This window comes from Eulemur rufifrons, chromosome 3 (assembly GCF_041146395.1).
Source record: "Eulemur rufifrons isolate Redbay chromosome 3, OSU_ERuf_1, whole genome shotgun sequence".
In the NCBI taxonomy this organism is placed as follows: Eukaryota; Metazoa; Chordata; class Mammalia; order Primates; family Lemuridae; genus Eulemur; species Eulemur rufifrons.
The window spans coordinates 24,179,639-24,194,811 of record NC_090985.1 but is presented as its reverse complement, the minus strand read 5'-3'; the positions used below and the strand labels follow the sequence as shown (position 1 = coordinate 24,194,811).

The window sequence follows — 15,173 nt, the reverse complement described above, 5'->3', positions numbered from 1 at the left end:
GCCAGGCACAGTGGCTCAGGCCTGTAATCCTAGCACTCTGGGAGCCTGAGGCAGGTGGATCGTTTGAGTTCAGGAGTTCAGGACCCTGTCTCTACTAAAAAAATAGAAAGAAAATAGGTGGACAACTAAAACTATATAGAAAAAATTAGCTGGGCACAGTGGCGCATGCCTGTAGTCCCGGCTACTTGGGAGGCTGAGGCAGGAGGATCACTTGAGCCCAGGAGTTTGAGGTTGCTGTGAGCTAGGCTGATGCCATGGCACTCTAGCCCAGGCAACAAAGTGAGACTCTCTCTCAAAAAAAAAAAAAAAAAAAAATTAGCTAGGCAACTAAAAAAATAGAAAAAATTAGCCAGGTGTGGTGGTGCGTGCCTGTAGTCCCAGCTACTCAGGAGGCTGAGGCAGGAGGATCGCTTGAGCCCAGGAGTTTGAAGTTGCTGTGAATGAGGCTAACGCCACGGCACTCTAACCCAGGCAACAGAGTGAGACTCTGTCTAAAAAAAAAAAAAAGAGAGAGAAAGAGAGAGAAGAGACAGACACACCTGAAAGACCTGAAAGCAGGTCATGTGAAGACAGAGGCAGAGACTGGAGTTATGCTGGCCACAGGCCAAGGAACACCTGTGGCCACCAGAAGCCAGGAAAGGCTCATGGTACAGACTCTTCCCGGGAGACTTCAGAGGGAGCACAGCCTTGCTCACACCTTGGTTTCAAGCTTCTAACCTCCGGGACTGTGAGAGAATAAATTTCTGGTTTTAAGGCACTCAGTTTGTGCTAGGCTGTGTTGTGGCATCCCTAGAGACTACAAGGGAACTCTGAGAATTAACGCCTCTGCCAAGGATGGTGGGCCCCAACCATGGCCTGCATACACTCTGGCCTCACAGTCTCCAGGCTTGTTTTCCACGAGAAAGAAAAATAAGTCTCTCTCCGTGTAAGCACAGTTGGTTATTTTGTTTTTTCTGCTCTGAGTAAACAAGTTTGATTACTGATTGGGGACAGGGTCTCACCTGCTGCCCACACACCCTGGAGAATTTCTCTGGCCCCATTCCCCAGGCACGGTCTGGCAGCACAGGGGAGGGGCCTGAGGGCAGCCAGGCTGCCCTCAGGGCCAGGCACTGCTACGGGAAGGAGATAATGCCCTTTTCGGTGGTCTTTCTCAGCAGAGAGCATGGCTGGGCTCCAAGGACAAGAGCGTCTTTATTGGAGTTGGATCTGAGGACTCCCAAAGGCCTGGGGCTCTCTGGTTACCGGGTTGTAGGTCTGGGTGTGCTGGGCGGGTCTAGGGGCTGAGATAGCCCAGGGCCAGCAGTCGGCGTCGAAGGCCCAAGACTGGGCCAGGGATATTAGAGGGTGATGTTGTCCTCATACAGCGACAGCAGCAGCAGGACGGTCCAGCCACCCAGCAGGCCCACGTTGTGCAGCAGAAAGAGGAGCCAGGGTCGCCGGTCCCTCAAGTTCAGCATGGCCGGGAGCTGAGGAGCAGGAGGGCACCGGCTCAGCGCCCAGGTCAGCGCCCAGCTCAGCTCCCCACCCAGGGCAGCCCCCGCCCCGCCGCCCTGACCATGTCACAGAGCGCCACGTAGAGGAAGAGGCCGATGGCTACCGCCAGGATCCAGGCCTCGCTCTCCTCGCCGACTCCGACTGCGAGCGCCAAGTAGAGGCCGGCGAAGGCTGTGAGCGCTGAGGCCCCGTTCAGCAGCAGCGCGCGGCGCACGGACAGCCCCGCGTGTAGTAGGGCTGCGAAGTCCCCTGGGGGCGGAGCCGCGTCAATAGCTCCGCCCGCCAGGCGGCCCCGGCCCTGCCCCGGCCCCACCCCGCTCACCTAGCTCGTGCGGGACTTCGTGGCAGAACACCGCCAGCGAGGTGGCCAGCCCGGTCTTCCAGGAGGACGCGAAGGCGGCGCCCACCGCCAGCCCGTCGGCGAAATTGTGCACGGCGTCGCCCAGCGTGATCAGATACGGCAGCAGCCTCAGCTCTGCGGGCGTGGCGGCAGTAGGTCCGCGTGGGCCGGGCCTCCTCCTCCGCGTCCCCGGGCCCCCTCCGCGCCCCGACCGACCGCGGGCCCCCCAGCCCTTCCCTGGCCTCCCTCAGGGCTCACCTGGACTCAATCTCCGGGCCTCCGGGTTCAGCAGCTCCGGGCTCTCCTCAGCCACCTGGGAGGAACAGGGATGAGCTCCTGCCGGGAGGTAGGGGGCGGGCGGATAGGCTTTGCGGGGCGGGGAGTAGAGGTGTAGGAAGAGGTCCTGGTGGAGGGGGCTCTGCGTGGGATGGGGGCATCGGGCGCCCACTCACCAGATCTGCGCGGGAGCCCTCATGGGGCTGCTTGGCCTGCCTGAGCTCCCTGGGCGCCAGCTGCAGGGGCACGCCGTGGCTGTGGCCGCCGTGGCTGCAGTGCCCATCCTTCTCTGGGTCCTGTGGGGTTAGCTGGTCAGGGCCTGCCAACTTCCACCCCACCCACCCAGTGGGTCCAGTCCAACGAGCCTGACCTCTGGGTCCCTGGGAAGCAGGAGGTTGAAGAGCTTCTCGAACAGGAAGAAAGCGTAGAGACCCGCTAGCACGGCCAGGAGGCGCCAGGTGGTCTGTGGGCTGAGGCCCTCCCCGCTGTGCTCCCCACTGTGCGTGTGCAGCCCCAGCACCTAGGGAGGAGGAGGCATGGGGCTGGGGCCCTTAGGGCTCCCTGCCCCCCAGACAAGGGGAGAAGGGTTGGGGATGGAGAAGAGTACCAGGAGGGCATTCCCTGGGAGTCCCGTGGTGGGGAATGGGGGGTACTGGCAGGTGAGGCAGACCTTGGGTATCAGGTGCAGGAGGGCATCACCGGTGAGAGCACCCACCGCCATGCTGAGAAAGGTCTGCATGACATAGTGGGTGACCCCACTGCAGCCAGCACATGTCAGCAACAGGAGGCCAAAAACCGCAGAGAGGCAGATGAGCAGCGTGGCCAGGGAGCCATACAGATACTCTGGGGGCAGGGGCAGCACCATGAGAGCCCCCTTCTCACTGCTGCCCCAGCCTCTGCTTCCCAGGGGGTGCCCAAGTGGGGCCCAAGAGTGAGCAGGAGCTCACCAGGGCTGTAGGTGGTCAGTGTGCGCCAGGCCTCTGCTCACGCTGACCCTCTTAACTCTCAGGTCCCCACCTTTCCCTGTGCCGCCTCCTCTTTCTACCTGTAGCCCCTGCCCAGCCCTCTCCAGCCCTCTCTCATTCTCAGTGGCTCCCTCCTCGCCTGCACTGCCCCTTCCCCCACTAGCTGCCTGCCCCACAACTATGGGGTGGGCACTCACTCTCTGCCTGGCTGAGCTGGTCCTGGGTGGGGGTGCTGGTCTGGAGGCTGCAGGCCCCACTCAGCTGCTGCTGGAGCAGGGCGGGGCTCAGTTGGACCCAGGCCTCAGGGGACACCCCAGCCTCCTCTGACAGCCCATACACAGCCATCACGTCCCTTGCACTGAGGCACACCTGGGGGTGGCACGACAGGATCAGGGCCTGAGGGACTATGAGGCCCCATCTCAGCCAAGACTCTGGCCCACCGGCTGCTCACCGTGTCCCACGTGCTGGAGCTATTGTCAGAGATGGTAAGGGGCACAGGATCCTGGTGGTTGGTCCCCCTGCCCAGACGACTGTGGTCACTGTGGTCACCCTGGGACTCTCTGCCCACCCCCAGGTGCTGCATCAAAGCTGCCAGCTCTGGCAGGGAGGACAGAGTCAGTGCACAATGTTTTCGTGGGCTTCAGCCCTGCCCCCACCCCCGACATGGAGGCTGGGGGTCTTAGGGCACTCCCCACTGTGTGTTCCAGCCCAGGCCTCACCGGCTAGTGTGATGTTCGGGGCTTCGCCACTGTGCTGCTGGAACACAAAGTCCACAAAGTATTGGGGGCTTGGCAGGGCACGGAGGCAGGACCCACTTCTGACATGGTCCAGCAGGACAGCTAGGACCTGGCCTGGGCTGCCAGGGGCCCCTGCCCCTGCTGCCTCCTCCAGCAGCTGAGGGATGTCTACACAGGTCTGCGGGAGGAGACAGGCTTCAGCTGCTGCCCCCAGCGTGACCTGGCCTATAGCTCTGCCATCTCCCACTGACCCCAGGATCTGCCTCCACCAGCCTCCTCAGAGTACTTCTGGACTTGGCACCACCTCTTCCAGCTCACCTAAGACCTGGGCTCTGCCTCAGCCCCTCCCTGGGGCCACAGCCCATCCCTGCCCTGGCCCAGCTGGTCCAGGCTCCCACCCTGCCCTCTGGACTCCTCACTGGGCCCCAGAGCCATCTTGGCCCCCATCCCCTGGGGAGGGCCCCTCCCTGGGCTCCTGCAGCTCCTGCCCTGCTCAGTAGTGCACACCCATTTGTGGATCCCAGCCCACTCCAGCCTCCTGAGTGTAGCCACAGGTGCCCAGAAAGCTCTGCAGGGGAAAGTTCCACCCAATGCAGCCAGGCCCTGCCCCCCAGCCCCCAACAGCTCCCCTCCCTGACCCTCGAGCCAGCCGGCCTGGGTCCTTACCTCCTCCACAGTGGCCCTACTGGCAGTCTGGGCCTGGATCCTCTGGAGCAGCTGGCTCAGGCCTGGGGTCAGGGCCTTGGGGCTCTCGAGCATGGCCAGGAGATGGTCTGCATGAGAGGCCCAGCGGCCAGCCTGGATGTCCTCGCAAGTGCCCTCTGGGTTGCTGAGGTAGAGGACAGCAGCGGCGCTGAGGCGAGCGATGTAGCTAGATGTTAAGACTGGCCCTGGGGGGAAACCTGGCTCCTCAGGGCTGCTCAGGGTCAGGGCGTCCTCTACAGACAGGCACTGTGGGCAGAGACAGGTGGGCAGGGCAGAGCTGGGCCCACCAGGCAGGAGGAGGCAGGCCGAGGCTGAGCCGTGTGCAGGGAGCTGCCACTTGCCCCCAGAGGCCACCTCTATACTCCTCTCCCTCTCGCATCGAATGCCCCTGCACCATCCTCTCTCATGCCCCCACACCCTGCCCTCCTGTATGCCCCACTAGAGGGGTGCACACAAAGGCGTCCATGGCAAGGGTCTCCCATTCCTGTGTGGTTTCTTCCTGGAGCCACTGCCAATTTGACAGCTTTGGGGCCAGCAGAGGGAGGGAGGTGTTCCAGGGGTCCTGGAGGGAAGTGGAGCTGTGTGTCCCTGGAGAGAGCAGGCTTGTCTGAGCCCTGAGCAGAGGCCGGTGGGCTCTGGCCTGCGGGCAGGGCCAGGGCGCTCTGCCACCGGCCTCGGCCCGCCTCCTGGAGTTTGCCCAGGCCCTTTGCTGCCGACTGGCAGGGTGGAGCAGGCGGGAAGGGGCTGGGGCTGGGGGGCCCGTCGGGTGGGGCCCTTACCTTTCCACACGGCCCGTCGGCACAGTGCACACGGGCCGCAAGCGTATTTAACAGGCCACCCAGTGCCTCAAGATCCAGAGTGCCCTGGTCCGAGGTGAGTAGACTCCACAGATGGCCAGGCTGGGCTGCCGTCACTGTCACCACCAGCATGGTCAGCAGCAGCTGTGGCTTGAACTGCACCAGGACTGCCATGCTCAGGCCCCAGAGGGCTCCGTGTTGCTGTGGGGAAGCCGTGTGAGTCTGGGCCAGCTGAGGGCCGCTCAGGTGGCCTGGGGCCAGACGGGGCTGGGCTTGACCTGCCCGCCCCAGCAGGAGGACCTCTCCCAGGTATTTCCTGCAGGGCTCTGTGATTGGCTGCTGGAGGTGCCCGGGTTAACCATTCCAGCGGCAGATCCTCCCTGACAGTGTAGGGCATTGCCTGTGGGGGGGCGAGGACTGGGCTCCTACCCCCTTCACCCAGCCTGGGCACCTGCTCCCCTGCTTGCCACCCCTCTGTTCCCCTAGGGCCTGAGGCGTTCTCTCCTGTGGCCCTCTCTCTGGGGACCTGGGGCAGAGTTGCAGGGATGCCTCCACAGCCACACATGGCCTTCCAGGCCCATACTCTGCCCCTTCCCCGCTGCCTCCCAGGACTGGGGACCTAGTCCTCTCTTCTCCCAGGTCCTGGCCTGTGTTTTCTCTGGGGACTGATGGGCTGGAGTCTGAGGGAACCGAAAGGCGTATGCTGAGTCATGTTCCCTCCTCGGCCCACCAGGGAAAATCCCCAGGAAACGGCCAAAGCTCCAGCACAGACAAACAGGAAGGGAACCAGAAGACTGGGACCTTGGTCCTGGCCACCACCTGGCTTTGGGCTCCTGGGGTCAGGACGAGGTTGAGGCAGGATCCTGAACTCTGGGCCCAGTGAGGGTGGGGGAGGCTGTGGTTCCCGGCACTGCCCCTCCCTGCAGGCTCCCACTCTGACCTTTGAACTCTAAGCCTTATCTCTACCTGGTGGCAGTCTGGGGGAAGGGGCAGACCCCAGGGAGCCAACACCCAGGAGACTGGAGGCCAAGTGTGGGTGCCCCCTCCTGCAGGGTTCAGCCAACCTGACCCATGGGGTGTGGTTGGGCTGGGGGAGCTGGGAGCCTGAGGACTCTGCCCCTCTTTCTTGCCATGGGTGGGGTGAGCCTGGCAGGGAGGGCATCAGGCTGGGGTTAGGTGCTCCTCCCATCTGCCTTACCTGTGTGCTGGTGCTGGGTAGCATGATGCCCTCCTAGCTGGAGACACCTGCAGTGTGGCATCCACTTGCCGGCCCTAAGGCGGAGCTGGGGCAGGGAGGGGACAGGGGGAGCTCACCTGGGGGTGCAAATTATTCTTGGGCCCCTGGGACAATGAGGAAGACAGCTCTGAAGACGCAGTGGGCCCAAGCTGGCTTTTTCCCTCTCCCACGGCCCCAGGACCACAGGGCTGGCTGGAGGCCAGGACCAGGCCAGGCACCTCCACCCTTGGCCCCTGGCCACCCACTACTCAAGAGCTGTTAGCTTCTGGGCTGAGGTCTTGGCCTAGGCCTGGATGTTGCAGCCCTCCCATGTCTCTGGGTCCAGGGTTAGACCTGCCTGAGCCCTGGAAGGTATGTACACGGCTGGCCTCCATTGGACCTCAGTGCTGGGCCACTGCACTCTCCCCACTCCTGGACCCCCACTTCTCCCAGCTGATGCCCTCCTTTCTAGCTGCTGAGAGCATCACCAGCTTCCTGAACGTCTGCCTGCCTTGCAGCCTGGTGCCAGCTCCCCCGGTGCTGCCAGTCCCCTGTACCGTACCCTCCTCTGCATTCCCAGTCCCCACTGAAACAGCTTTTGTCACCCAGCAAGCTCACTGCAATTGCTCCTATCCTAAAAAGATTACATTGAATAGCTTCAAAAAAAAAAAAAAAAAAAAGGCAAAAACATAAACTCATGTTCACAGCAGCATTATCACAATAGCTAAAAGTTGGAAGCAGCCCAAATATCCATTGATGGCTGAATGGATAAATAAATGTGGTCCCTCAGCCTAAAAAAGGAAGGAAAATTTGACACATGCTACAACAGGGATGAACCTGGAGGACATCATGCTGAGTGAAATAAGCCAGTCACAAACGTGGGCTGGGTGTGGTGGCATGTGTCCATAGTCCAAGCGACTTGGGAGCTCGAGGCTGCGCCCATGAGCTATGATCCAGCCACTGCACACCCGTCTGGGTGACAGTATGAGACCCTGTCACTGGAAAAAAAAAAAAAGACAAATACCGTATGATTCCATTTATATGAGGTGCTTAGAGTAGTCAAATTCACAGAGACAGAAAGTAAACAGTGGTTGCCAAGGGGCCAGGGAGGAGGAATGGGGAGTTAGTGTTTAATGGATACAGTTTGGGAACAAGAACAAGTTCTGGAGGTAGACAGTGCTGATGGTTGGTTGCACAGCACTGTAAATGCAGTTAATGCCACTGAATTGTACACTTAAAAGTGGTTAAAATGGCAAATTTGGCCGGGCACGGTGGCTCATGCCTGTAATCCTAGCACTCCAGGAGGCCGAGGTGGGTAGATCGTTTGAGCTCAGGAGTTCGAGACCAGCCTGAGCAAGAGTGAGACCCCGTTTCTACTAAAAATAGAAAGAAACTATATGGACAACTAAAAATATATATAGAAAAAATTAGCTAGGCATGGTGGCACATGCCTGTAGTCCCATCTACTCGAGAGGCTGAGGCAGGGTGATTGCTTGAGCCCAGGAGTTTGAGGTTGCTGTGAGCTTGGCTGACACCACAGCACTCTAGCCCAGGCAACAAAGTGAGACTCTGTCTCAAAACAAACAAATAAATAAATAAATAAAATAAAATGGAAAATTTTATATTTCATCATAATAAAAAAATTAAAATAGAGCAAAACCACCTTCCCTGGCCATCTGCCTCCCTCTGGCTCCTCTCAGCACTATTTGTGAGGCCTTTGGCACTCCAAAAGTGCCCCCTCACCCACACGTGCTTGTCAAGGTCACCGAGAGCCCCATAGCCAGACTCCAGGAGTACCTTTCTCGGTTTCACTCAGTCTACCCTGGACTCTGCCGCTCCCGCCCCATGTCCTCGCCTCCTTTGCTGGTCTCCAGCCCCACCTCCCAGTGCCGTGCCTCTGACCCCACCTGTCCTCTGGCCTCCTGCTAGAATTCCTGTTGTGCCCTGGAGACACCGAGCCTGCGGCCTCCACAACCTCCCCCTGAACCCCAGCCTCCCATGTCCAGTCACCCACTTAACTCACCTACTTAACGGCTACCCTTGACCACCTGAGGCAGCTCCAACTCAGCCTGTGCACGCAGATCCCTACCTGCCTCCTCCACATCCTGTTCCACATCCCCAGCCAGCCCACACAGAATGGCACCTCCACCTTGGTTCTCAACATCTGAAACACCACATGCCTCATTCCATTGGTGCCAGATGGTGCCAGATGCCATAGGTATCAAGAAGTCCTGTTGGCCCAGCCATGTGGCCCTGCCAACCCACGAGGCACCGACCCATGAATAGGCCTGGCTTTCGCGTGCACTGCTATGAAGAAGGTGGTTCAACAGCAGGCTAGAGGTCGGGCTCAACTGCGTTAAAGTTTCCCAGGCATCTGCAGACTTGAAACAATTGTCTGCAGAATGCTCAACATGATCCTCTGATGACTGGATACCATCGAGTACAAATCCCTTCAGACCCCAGAAAGTCTGCTCCTTTGTGTAGTAAAATGAATCTTTCAAAGGTTTCCCAAACCACTTCTCATGAACCAGTGAATATTCAAAAAAGAGCTAAATTTGAAGCCTGTACAAAGCTTACCCTTATAACAAATGTGCCATAACATATAAACTATTTTTGTCAGTACTTAACTACCTCTCTGAATTTTCATGAACTTCTATTTCACAAGGGTAATTGTTTTATACGTACTGGCAACAGCATATGATAAAATACTTGCAAAAAAAAGAAATCCTGTTGTTCTTCCAGCCACTGAGAATATGCTAGTTAAACTCCAGCATGCCTTTTATTCTGACGCCACAGTTGGTAAAATGTGAAATAATGCACCTCTTGGAGCCCACAGATGTGGCCGTGTGGTTTGCTGCTGTCCCCTGGAGGACAGCCTCTGACAGCAGCAGGTGCAGGCCTCACTGCGCTTCAGGCATGGCCAGTCCCAGGGCTCCTAGGCAAGGGACTCAGGGGCTTCGCTGAGGTGCTTCCAGGCCCCCTCAGTGGCAGGCATGACAAACTCCCCCAACGAGTTATCTGCTGGGGCTGCACGTGAGTCTGCAGTCCTGGCCTGGTGTGTGGTGTCCCTAGAGTGAGAGCTGCGGGGGCAGCAGCCTCTGCACCCAGCCAGCGAGGACTGTTGGGTGGGCCCACTGGGGTCTGACAGTATTCCACAGAGCCCCCAAGCAGCCTAGAGCTCCCAGGTGAGGGGTGGGTGTGGGAGGCACACCTGGCCCAGGTGAAGGATCTGTTCCCTAGGTCTAGGTGCTGTGGAGGCTCACCCCTGCACACCCGCTGCTTGCCCAGGCACCACCCACCAAGGAGGCTGCTGCCCCTGAGCGCAACAGGCTGTGCAAGGGACATGTGGCAGGGATGGAGCCAGGCTGCTACACAGGCTGCAGGGCCTCTGTGGTGAGCCTGCCCCAAGGAGGGCAGGGCCCTACCAAAAGACCAAGGGGGCAGACAGAACACGAGAGGCCCAGAGGGGCTGCCCACAGCAGGAGAGTCAGACAACAGCTTTATTGTGAGAAGGGGACCCCAAAGTCCTGACACCACAGACACACAGAGAGAGCTGCTGCAAATAGGGACTTGCACAGACGTCCAGGGTGAGTGCGGAGTATGAAGGAACCAGGAACCATCACCTACGACTATTGTCCTCTCCTCCCCGCCACGGGCCAGCACTGCAGGCTCAGGCGTGCAGGAAGCGGTTGAAGGCGTTGTAGGCAGACTCCAGGTCGAAGAGCATCTGGCGCACTTGCGAGTCGTCCAGCTCATCGGACGCTGACATGCCGCTCAAGGTCTGCAGCCTGGGGGAGCACAGCACCACAGGGGTGGGGCTGTGTGGAAGGGCCTCAGAGGTGCCACAGGTGGCTCTACCTGGCCAGGTGGGACTCACCAATGGCTGACTGTCTGGCGGCCCTCGAAGTCGGGGGGCAGGTGGCTCATGCGGTGCATAGTCTCCATCAGCTCCCGAAGGTCGGGCTGGATCTGCAGACACGAGCATACAGCGCTGGTACCCTACACCCCATGCTGCCCCCTTCCACTTACGGTACCCTCCCTGCCGATCCCTGTACCTCATCCATGGCACGGATCTCCAGGCGCAGCTTGTCCATGACTGTGATGAAGAGCTGGGGACGAGTGTGCGCGTGAGGCCTCTCAGGTCCACCAGGGGCAGGGACTGGCCTCACAGCTCACAGCTGGCCCTGCAGGGCCAGGCCTGGGCCCCCCGCCCCTCATCAGCCGCAGTGGTCTGGCTGCTTGGGCCTCCTTGCTGCACCCCATTTCCGAGTCCTGGGTACCGCACCCTGCATGGGGCCACTGCATTCATGGCCCTGCCTGGGGCCCTCCTGGGGCAAAGGTGTGTGTGGGTGCTGGCTGCCTTGAGAGCTATGCAGGAACTGGGGGTGCCCACACACAACCCCTCCCCCAGGCCAGCATCCTACCTGAGTAGACCAGGTGCAGCCCCCTCCCAAGAGTCTGCAGGCTGCCCAGGGACCTCAGGGAGCCTGCCTAGATGCTGCCCCTGCCATTCCCAGATGAAGGGGCACCCTCCACCCAACAAGTTAGTGTGCTCTCAGCTCTGGAGGCCCCGGGGACCATGCACATGTGACTGGATGTAGCAGCCTCAGCCTTCCGCACCGAGACGACGTCGGCAATGCAGCGGTTGAGGTTGCCCTTGTCGTCCTTAATGGTGATGGGCCGGTCCTCTTTGATCCTCTCCATGGCCAGTGGGCAGTCCAGCTGTAGAGGACAGATGTGGATGCTAGGCCTCACTGGGCCCCATCCCAATGGCACCAACACATGTGCCTCATGGCACCCATCCCGTAAGGAACTGGCTCACTTACGCGGAACTTGCGGCAGAATTCATCAATGGAGCTGATTTCTGAGCCCTGAACCTGTCGGAAGGCAGCTTTGTACTGCACCAGGAGCCGAGAGCAGGCTGCAGTGTACCTGGGGAGAGCACCAGCTGCTGCGCCCAGCACACCTGCTCTCCCTCAGTACAGCCAGACACAGAGCAGCTCTCATGGAGGGCTGGGCAACTGTGTAGAGACAGGCCCTTGAGGACTGAGGCTTCCCGCTGGGTTCGCACAGAGCAGAGCTCTGGACAAGAACAAGAGGAGGGGCCGAGATATGGCTGCCACAAGGGTGAAGCCCAGGCCATGTGGGTTGACCTGGAGCTCAGCACTGGGCAAAGGCCTGGTCACCCAACCCCAGCCCACCTTCTGGACCATAGTGGCCAGGCCTCCACGATGACCCCACCAACAGCTCAGTCCTGTGGGAAGGGCCTGTGAGGGGCTTACAACCTCAACGATCAAGCCCCACATGCATCCCGGGTGCTGGGCCTGGCCAGCAATGCTCACAGACTGGATGTCCCCGAGTTCCCTGCTCCTCTTCTAAGTTCCTTCCATTATTGAGGCTGTCTGTGTGGGGGAGGGATGACCACAACCCAGGAGCCCATTTGATTTGCACACCATCCTTCACCATCCCTCCAGGACTTCCCGGCTGAGAACCAGAAGCACCCTAGTAATGCTGGGGCCCACAGGTGGGCATCTTACAGCCTGGTCGACCCTGGCTAGGGCCCCAGACCCCTCCTCCTACTGCCCACTGAGTACTCATGCTCCAGAGGGCAGGGACAGGTTCTGAGGACAACAGACTCCCTCACTCATTGGGGGTGACGCAGTCCTTGATGTACGCTTTCTCCAGGGCCTGCATCGTCTTCACCACTGCAAACAGCTCCGCCATGTTGTCGTACCTGAGGACAACCTGTCCATCAGACAACGCCCTGAGGCAGGGACGCTGAGCCTCAGAGCCCACATGCCAGCGCCCTTGCCCTGGAGGCACAGCTGTGGTGAGACTCTGAGTTATCCTGCCTCTCTTACACATCCTGGGCAGATGCCCCTCAGGACCTGTTCCCAGGCGGACCCCATGTCCACCCTGACCCTTGGTGTGGCTACTCTGGGGAGGCTAGATCGGTGTGGGCATGTGGGTTGGGGGTAGCCGGGGGGGTTTGGACTTACTTCTCCCGCTCCCGAGCATTCTTGTATAACTTCACTTCCTGTAGGACAGAGTGAGCAGTGTGTTGGCTGCAGAGCCCTGGTGAGAGTCACGTGGGTGTTTGCTATTGGCCAATGCCAGCCAGGTGGGCATCTGCCACTCACCTCATACAGCTCCGGCTTGTTCCCAGGGGCTGCAACAGAGCAAGCAAAAAGCTGGTAGGCTAGCCACCAAGCTGACTCCAGAGCAGGCTCTGGGCCCAGCCTCCTCTTCAGTTCCTTCCCCAAGGTCTCTCTTTGCTACGTACATCCCGGAGCCCAGAGGGAGGTGGAAGAGAGGGTTCTAACCTCACACCCCTCAGTCTGTGGGAGGGCCTGGGCAGGACACTGCTTTGGGGGGCTAGGGACACTGGATGCCAGGGCAGGCTCCCCTGTTCCATTGCTGCTCCTTGGCTACCTCACCTGTACAGCAAGGTAGCCACACCTTACTCACAGTGCCATGACATAGTGTAAACAAGGCTTGTCACACATTTTATAGCCTTTCCTCTGGCCTTGGTAACATAGGGATGCCCAGGACCCCCGAGGTCTCTGTGCACAGCAGGGCCCTGCCTATCGGAGGTCTCCGGGCTCTCAGTGCTGCTGTGATAAACTGCACCCAGGCCACCCACCAAGACCGTATGAGAGCAGGGTGGGGGCGGGAGATTTATAGACACCCCCACCCGCCACCATGTCATCCTGTCAGTCCCGGGTCCAGCTTAGGCCATACTCACCTCCCATGCCCGGAGTGGCTGGAATCCCATGAAACATCCTGCAGGCTCTGGTGGCCACGGCACTGGGACCTGGGGAGCAGAGCCAGCACGGGCTCAATGGTGACCCTTGAAACCGCTAAGTGCTGGCCCCAGGGGCTCAGGCCTCATGAAAAGTTTCCTTGCCCTCAAGAGCAAGGAAACACAGGGTATCACGAGGGATGGCAGGAGGGAGTGAGGTGGTGATGTGTACCCTCAGGACAGCAGAGCAAGGGAGTCAGGGTGGGCTGCCTTGGAGCATGGCAAAACTGGACACTGAGGCAGGTGAAGAGGAGGTAGCTATTGGGCAAACTGGGGAAGAGTGTTCTGAGCACAGGGGACAGCATATTTAATGAGAAGGCTTTAAGTAGAAATGAACTTGGAAGAACAGACAAGCTGAGTGGCTGGAGCTTTCTGGGGGAGAGGGTGTCCTAGGGAATAAGCATAACATTTTTCCTTTTTCTTAAGAGACAGGGTCTTTGTCACCCAGGCTGGAGTGCAGTGGCCCAGTCATAGCTCACTGTAGCCTTGATCATAGCTCCGTGGGCGCAAGTGATCCTCCTGCCTCAGCCTCCTGAGTAGCTGGGACTACAGATGTGTTCCGCCATGCCAGTTTTTTGTTTTTTTTTCAATTTTTTTGTAGAGATGGGGTCTCACTAGGTTGCTCAGGCTCAAGCCTCAAGTGATCCTCTTGTCTTGGCCTCCCAAAGTGCTGAGATTACAGGTGTGAGCCACTGCAGCTTATTTTGATGCAGTGGGAGCTACTAGAGGGTTGAAGACAAGCTGGTTGGGGCTCCTAGTTGGACAGTGGGCTGTGGAAAAAGAACAAAGCAGAATACCACAGGAGGGTCCTGCCTGGAAATAAAGTTGGCACCAGTGGCTGGGGCCAGTTCTGGATATTCTTTGAAAATGGAAACACCAGATCCACTAAAGGATTTGAGATAGGGTTAAGATAACAAAAAGAGTTAAGAATGACATCCCTGGCCAGGCGGGGTGGCTCACACCTGTAATCCTAGCACTCTGGGAGGCCAAGGTGGGAGGATCGATTGAGCTCAGGAGGTGTGAGACCCGTCTCTACTGAGAAAAAAAAAAAAGAAAGAAAGAAAGAAGGAAAAAATTAGCCAGGTGTGGTTGGTGGCGTACACCTGTAGTCCCAGGTACTCCAAGGCTGAGGCAGGAGGATTGCTTGAGCCCAGGAGTTTGAGGTTGCTGTGAGCTAGGCTGACGCCATGGCACTCTAGCCTGGGTAACAGAGTGAGACTCTGTCTCAAAAAAAAAAAAAAAAAAAAAGACAGCAAGGGGTCTCAGGTAGGGAGGAGCAGCGCCTGAGCCAAGTTCTCCCGAGGGCTGATGCGATGAGGACCCACTGGGCGGGGACACGACTGTCCAGCAGCTTTCACGGACAGGGAGGTAGTGGGCCGACAGGAGACTGGGAGAAAGGAACTGTCTGTAACCACACAGCGCGGTTCTATTCAAAGGCGAAAACGAGAGTCCAGTGGCTACCAGCAAATAATGCAAATAAATCTCACAAATCGCAAAGTGAGCGAGAAGCAAGCACCTACAGAATGCCCCACCGCGACTCCGCCATGCCCGCCCCGGTCAAGCCCGGCGCGACAAGCAGCACGGGGATCTTTGCCTTGGTGGGCGGCGGCCGGCCCGAGGCCCCTTGCGGCGAACGGCGAGCCCCGGCCTGGCCAGTGCTGCCGCTCCCCACTGGACCCCGCCCGCCCCCCGAGTACCTGGGCGGTGCGGCCGGTCGGGGAGATGGCGCCGAGGGCGGGGCGCTACCGATCGAGGGCTCGGCGCCCGCTACCCCCGCGTCTGCGCCTGCGCGTTCCGTGACCGGCTTCAATCGACAACTCGGCGCTCAGCCCGCAGTCTGT

The 15,173-nt window shown here is 59.3% G+C and overlaps 2 protein-coding genes across 5 annotated transcripts; both read right to left on the bottom strand.

Annotated features, from left to right (window-relative positions):
- Positions 1-1,172: 1,172 nt before the first annotated feature.
- SLC39A4 (solute carrier family 39 member 4) lies at positions 1,173-6,766 on the bottom strand. 3 transcript variants are annotated; one of them, XM_069466744.1, is made up of 12 exons: positions 5,297-6,766; positions 4,488-4,763; positions 3,795-3,990; positions 3,527-3,672; positions 3,273-3,444; positions 2,781-2,953; positions 2,481-2,630; positions 2,287-2,406; positions 2,093-2,147; positions 1,817-1,969; positions 1,556-1,743; positions 1,173-1,466 (listed from the first exon to the last, which is right to left on the bottom strand). In XM_069466744.1, the coding sequence occupies exons 1-12, from the start codon at positions 5,486-5,488 to the stop codon at positions 1,338-1,340; spliced, it is 1,950 nt and encodes a 649-aa protein (XP_069322845.1). In that variant the 5' UTR covers positions 5,489-6,766; the 3' UTR covers positions 1,173-1,337. The 3 variants fall into 3 exon arrangements, with proteins under 3 accessions (XP_069322845.1, XP_069322844.1, XP_069322846.1); XM_069466743.1 differs by having other exon boundaries at positions 4,479-4,763; positions 5,297-6,765; XM_069466745.1 differs by lacking the exon at positions 4,488-4,763.
- Positions 6,767-10,012: 3,246 nt separating this feature from the next.
- On the bottom strand, positions 10,013-15,081 carry VPS28 (VPS28 subunit of ESCRT-I). Of its 2 annotated transcripts, none has more exons than XM_069465863.1 (10): positions 15,030-15,081; positions 13,276-13,344; positions 12,671-12,699; positions 12,530-12,567; positions 12,175-12,264; positions 11,357-11,462; positions 11,151-11,252; positions 10,586-10,639; positions 10,408-10,499; positions 10,013-10,318 (listed from the first exon to the last, which is right to left on the bottom strand). In XM_069465863.1, exons 2-10 carry the CDS (start codon positions 13,310-13,312, stop codon positions 10,201-10,203), a joined length of 666 nt encoding a protein of 221 aa, XP_069321964.1. In that variant the 5' UTR covers positions 13,313-13,344; positions 15,030-15,081; the 3' UTR covers positions 10,013-10,200. The 2 variants fall into 2 exon arrangements, with proteins under 2 accessions (XP_069321964.1, XP_069321963.1); XM_069465862.1 differs by lacking the exon at positions 15,030-15,081 and adding an exon at positions 14,658-14,758.
- Positions 15,082-15,173: the final 92 nt, after the last annotated feature.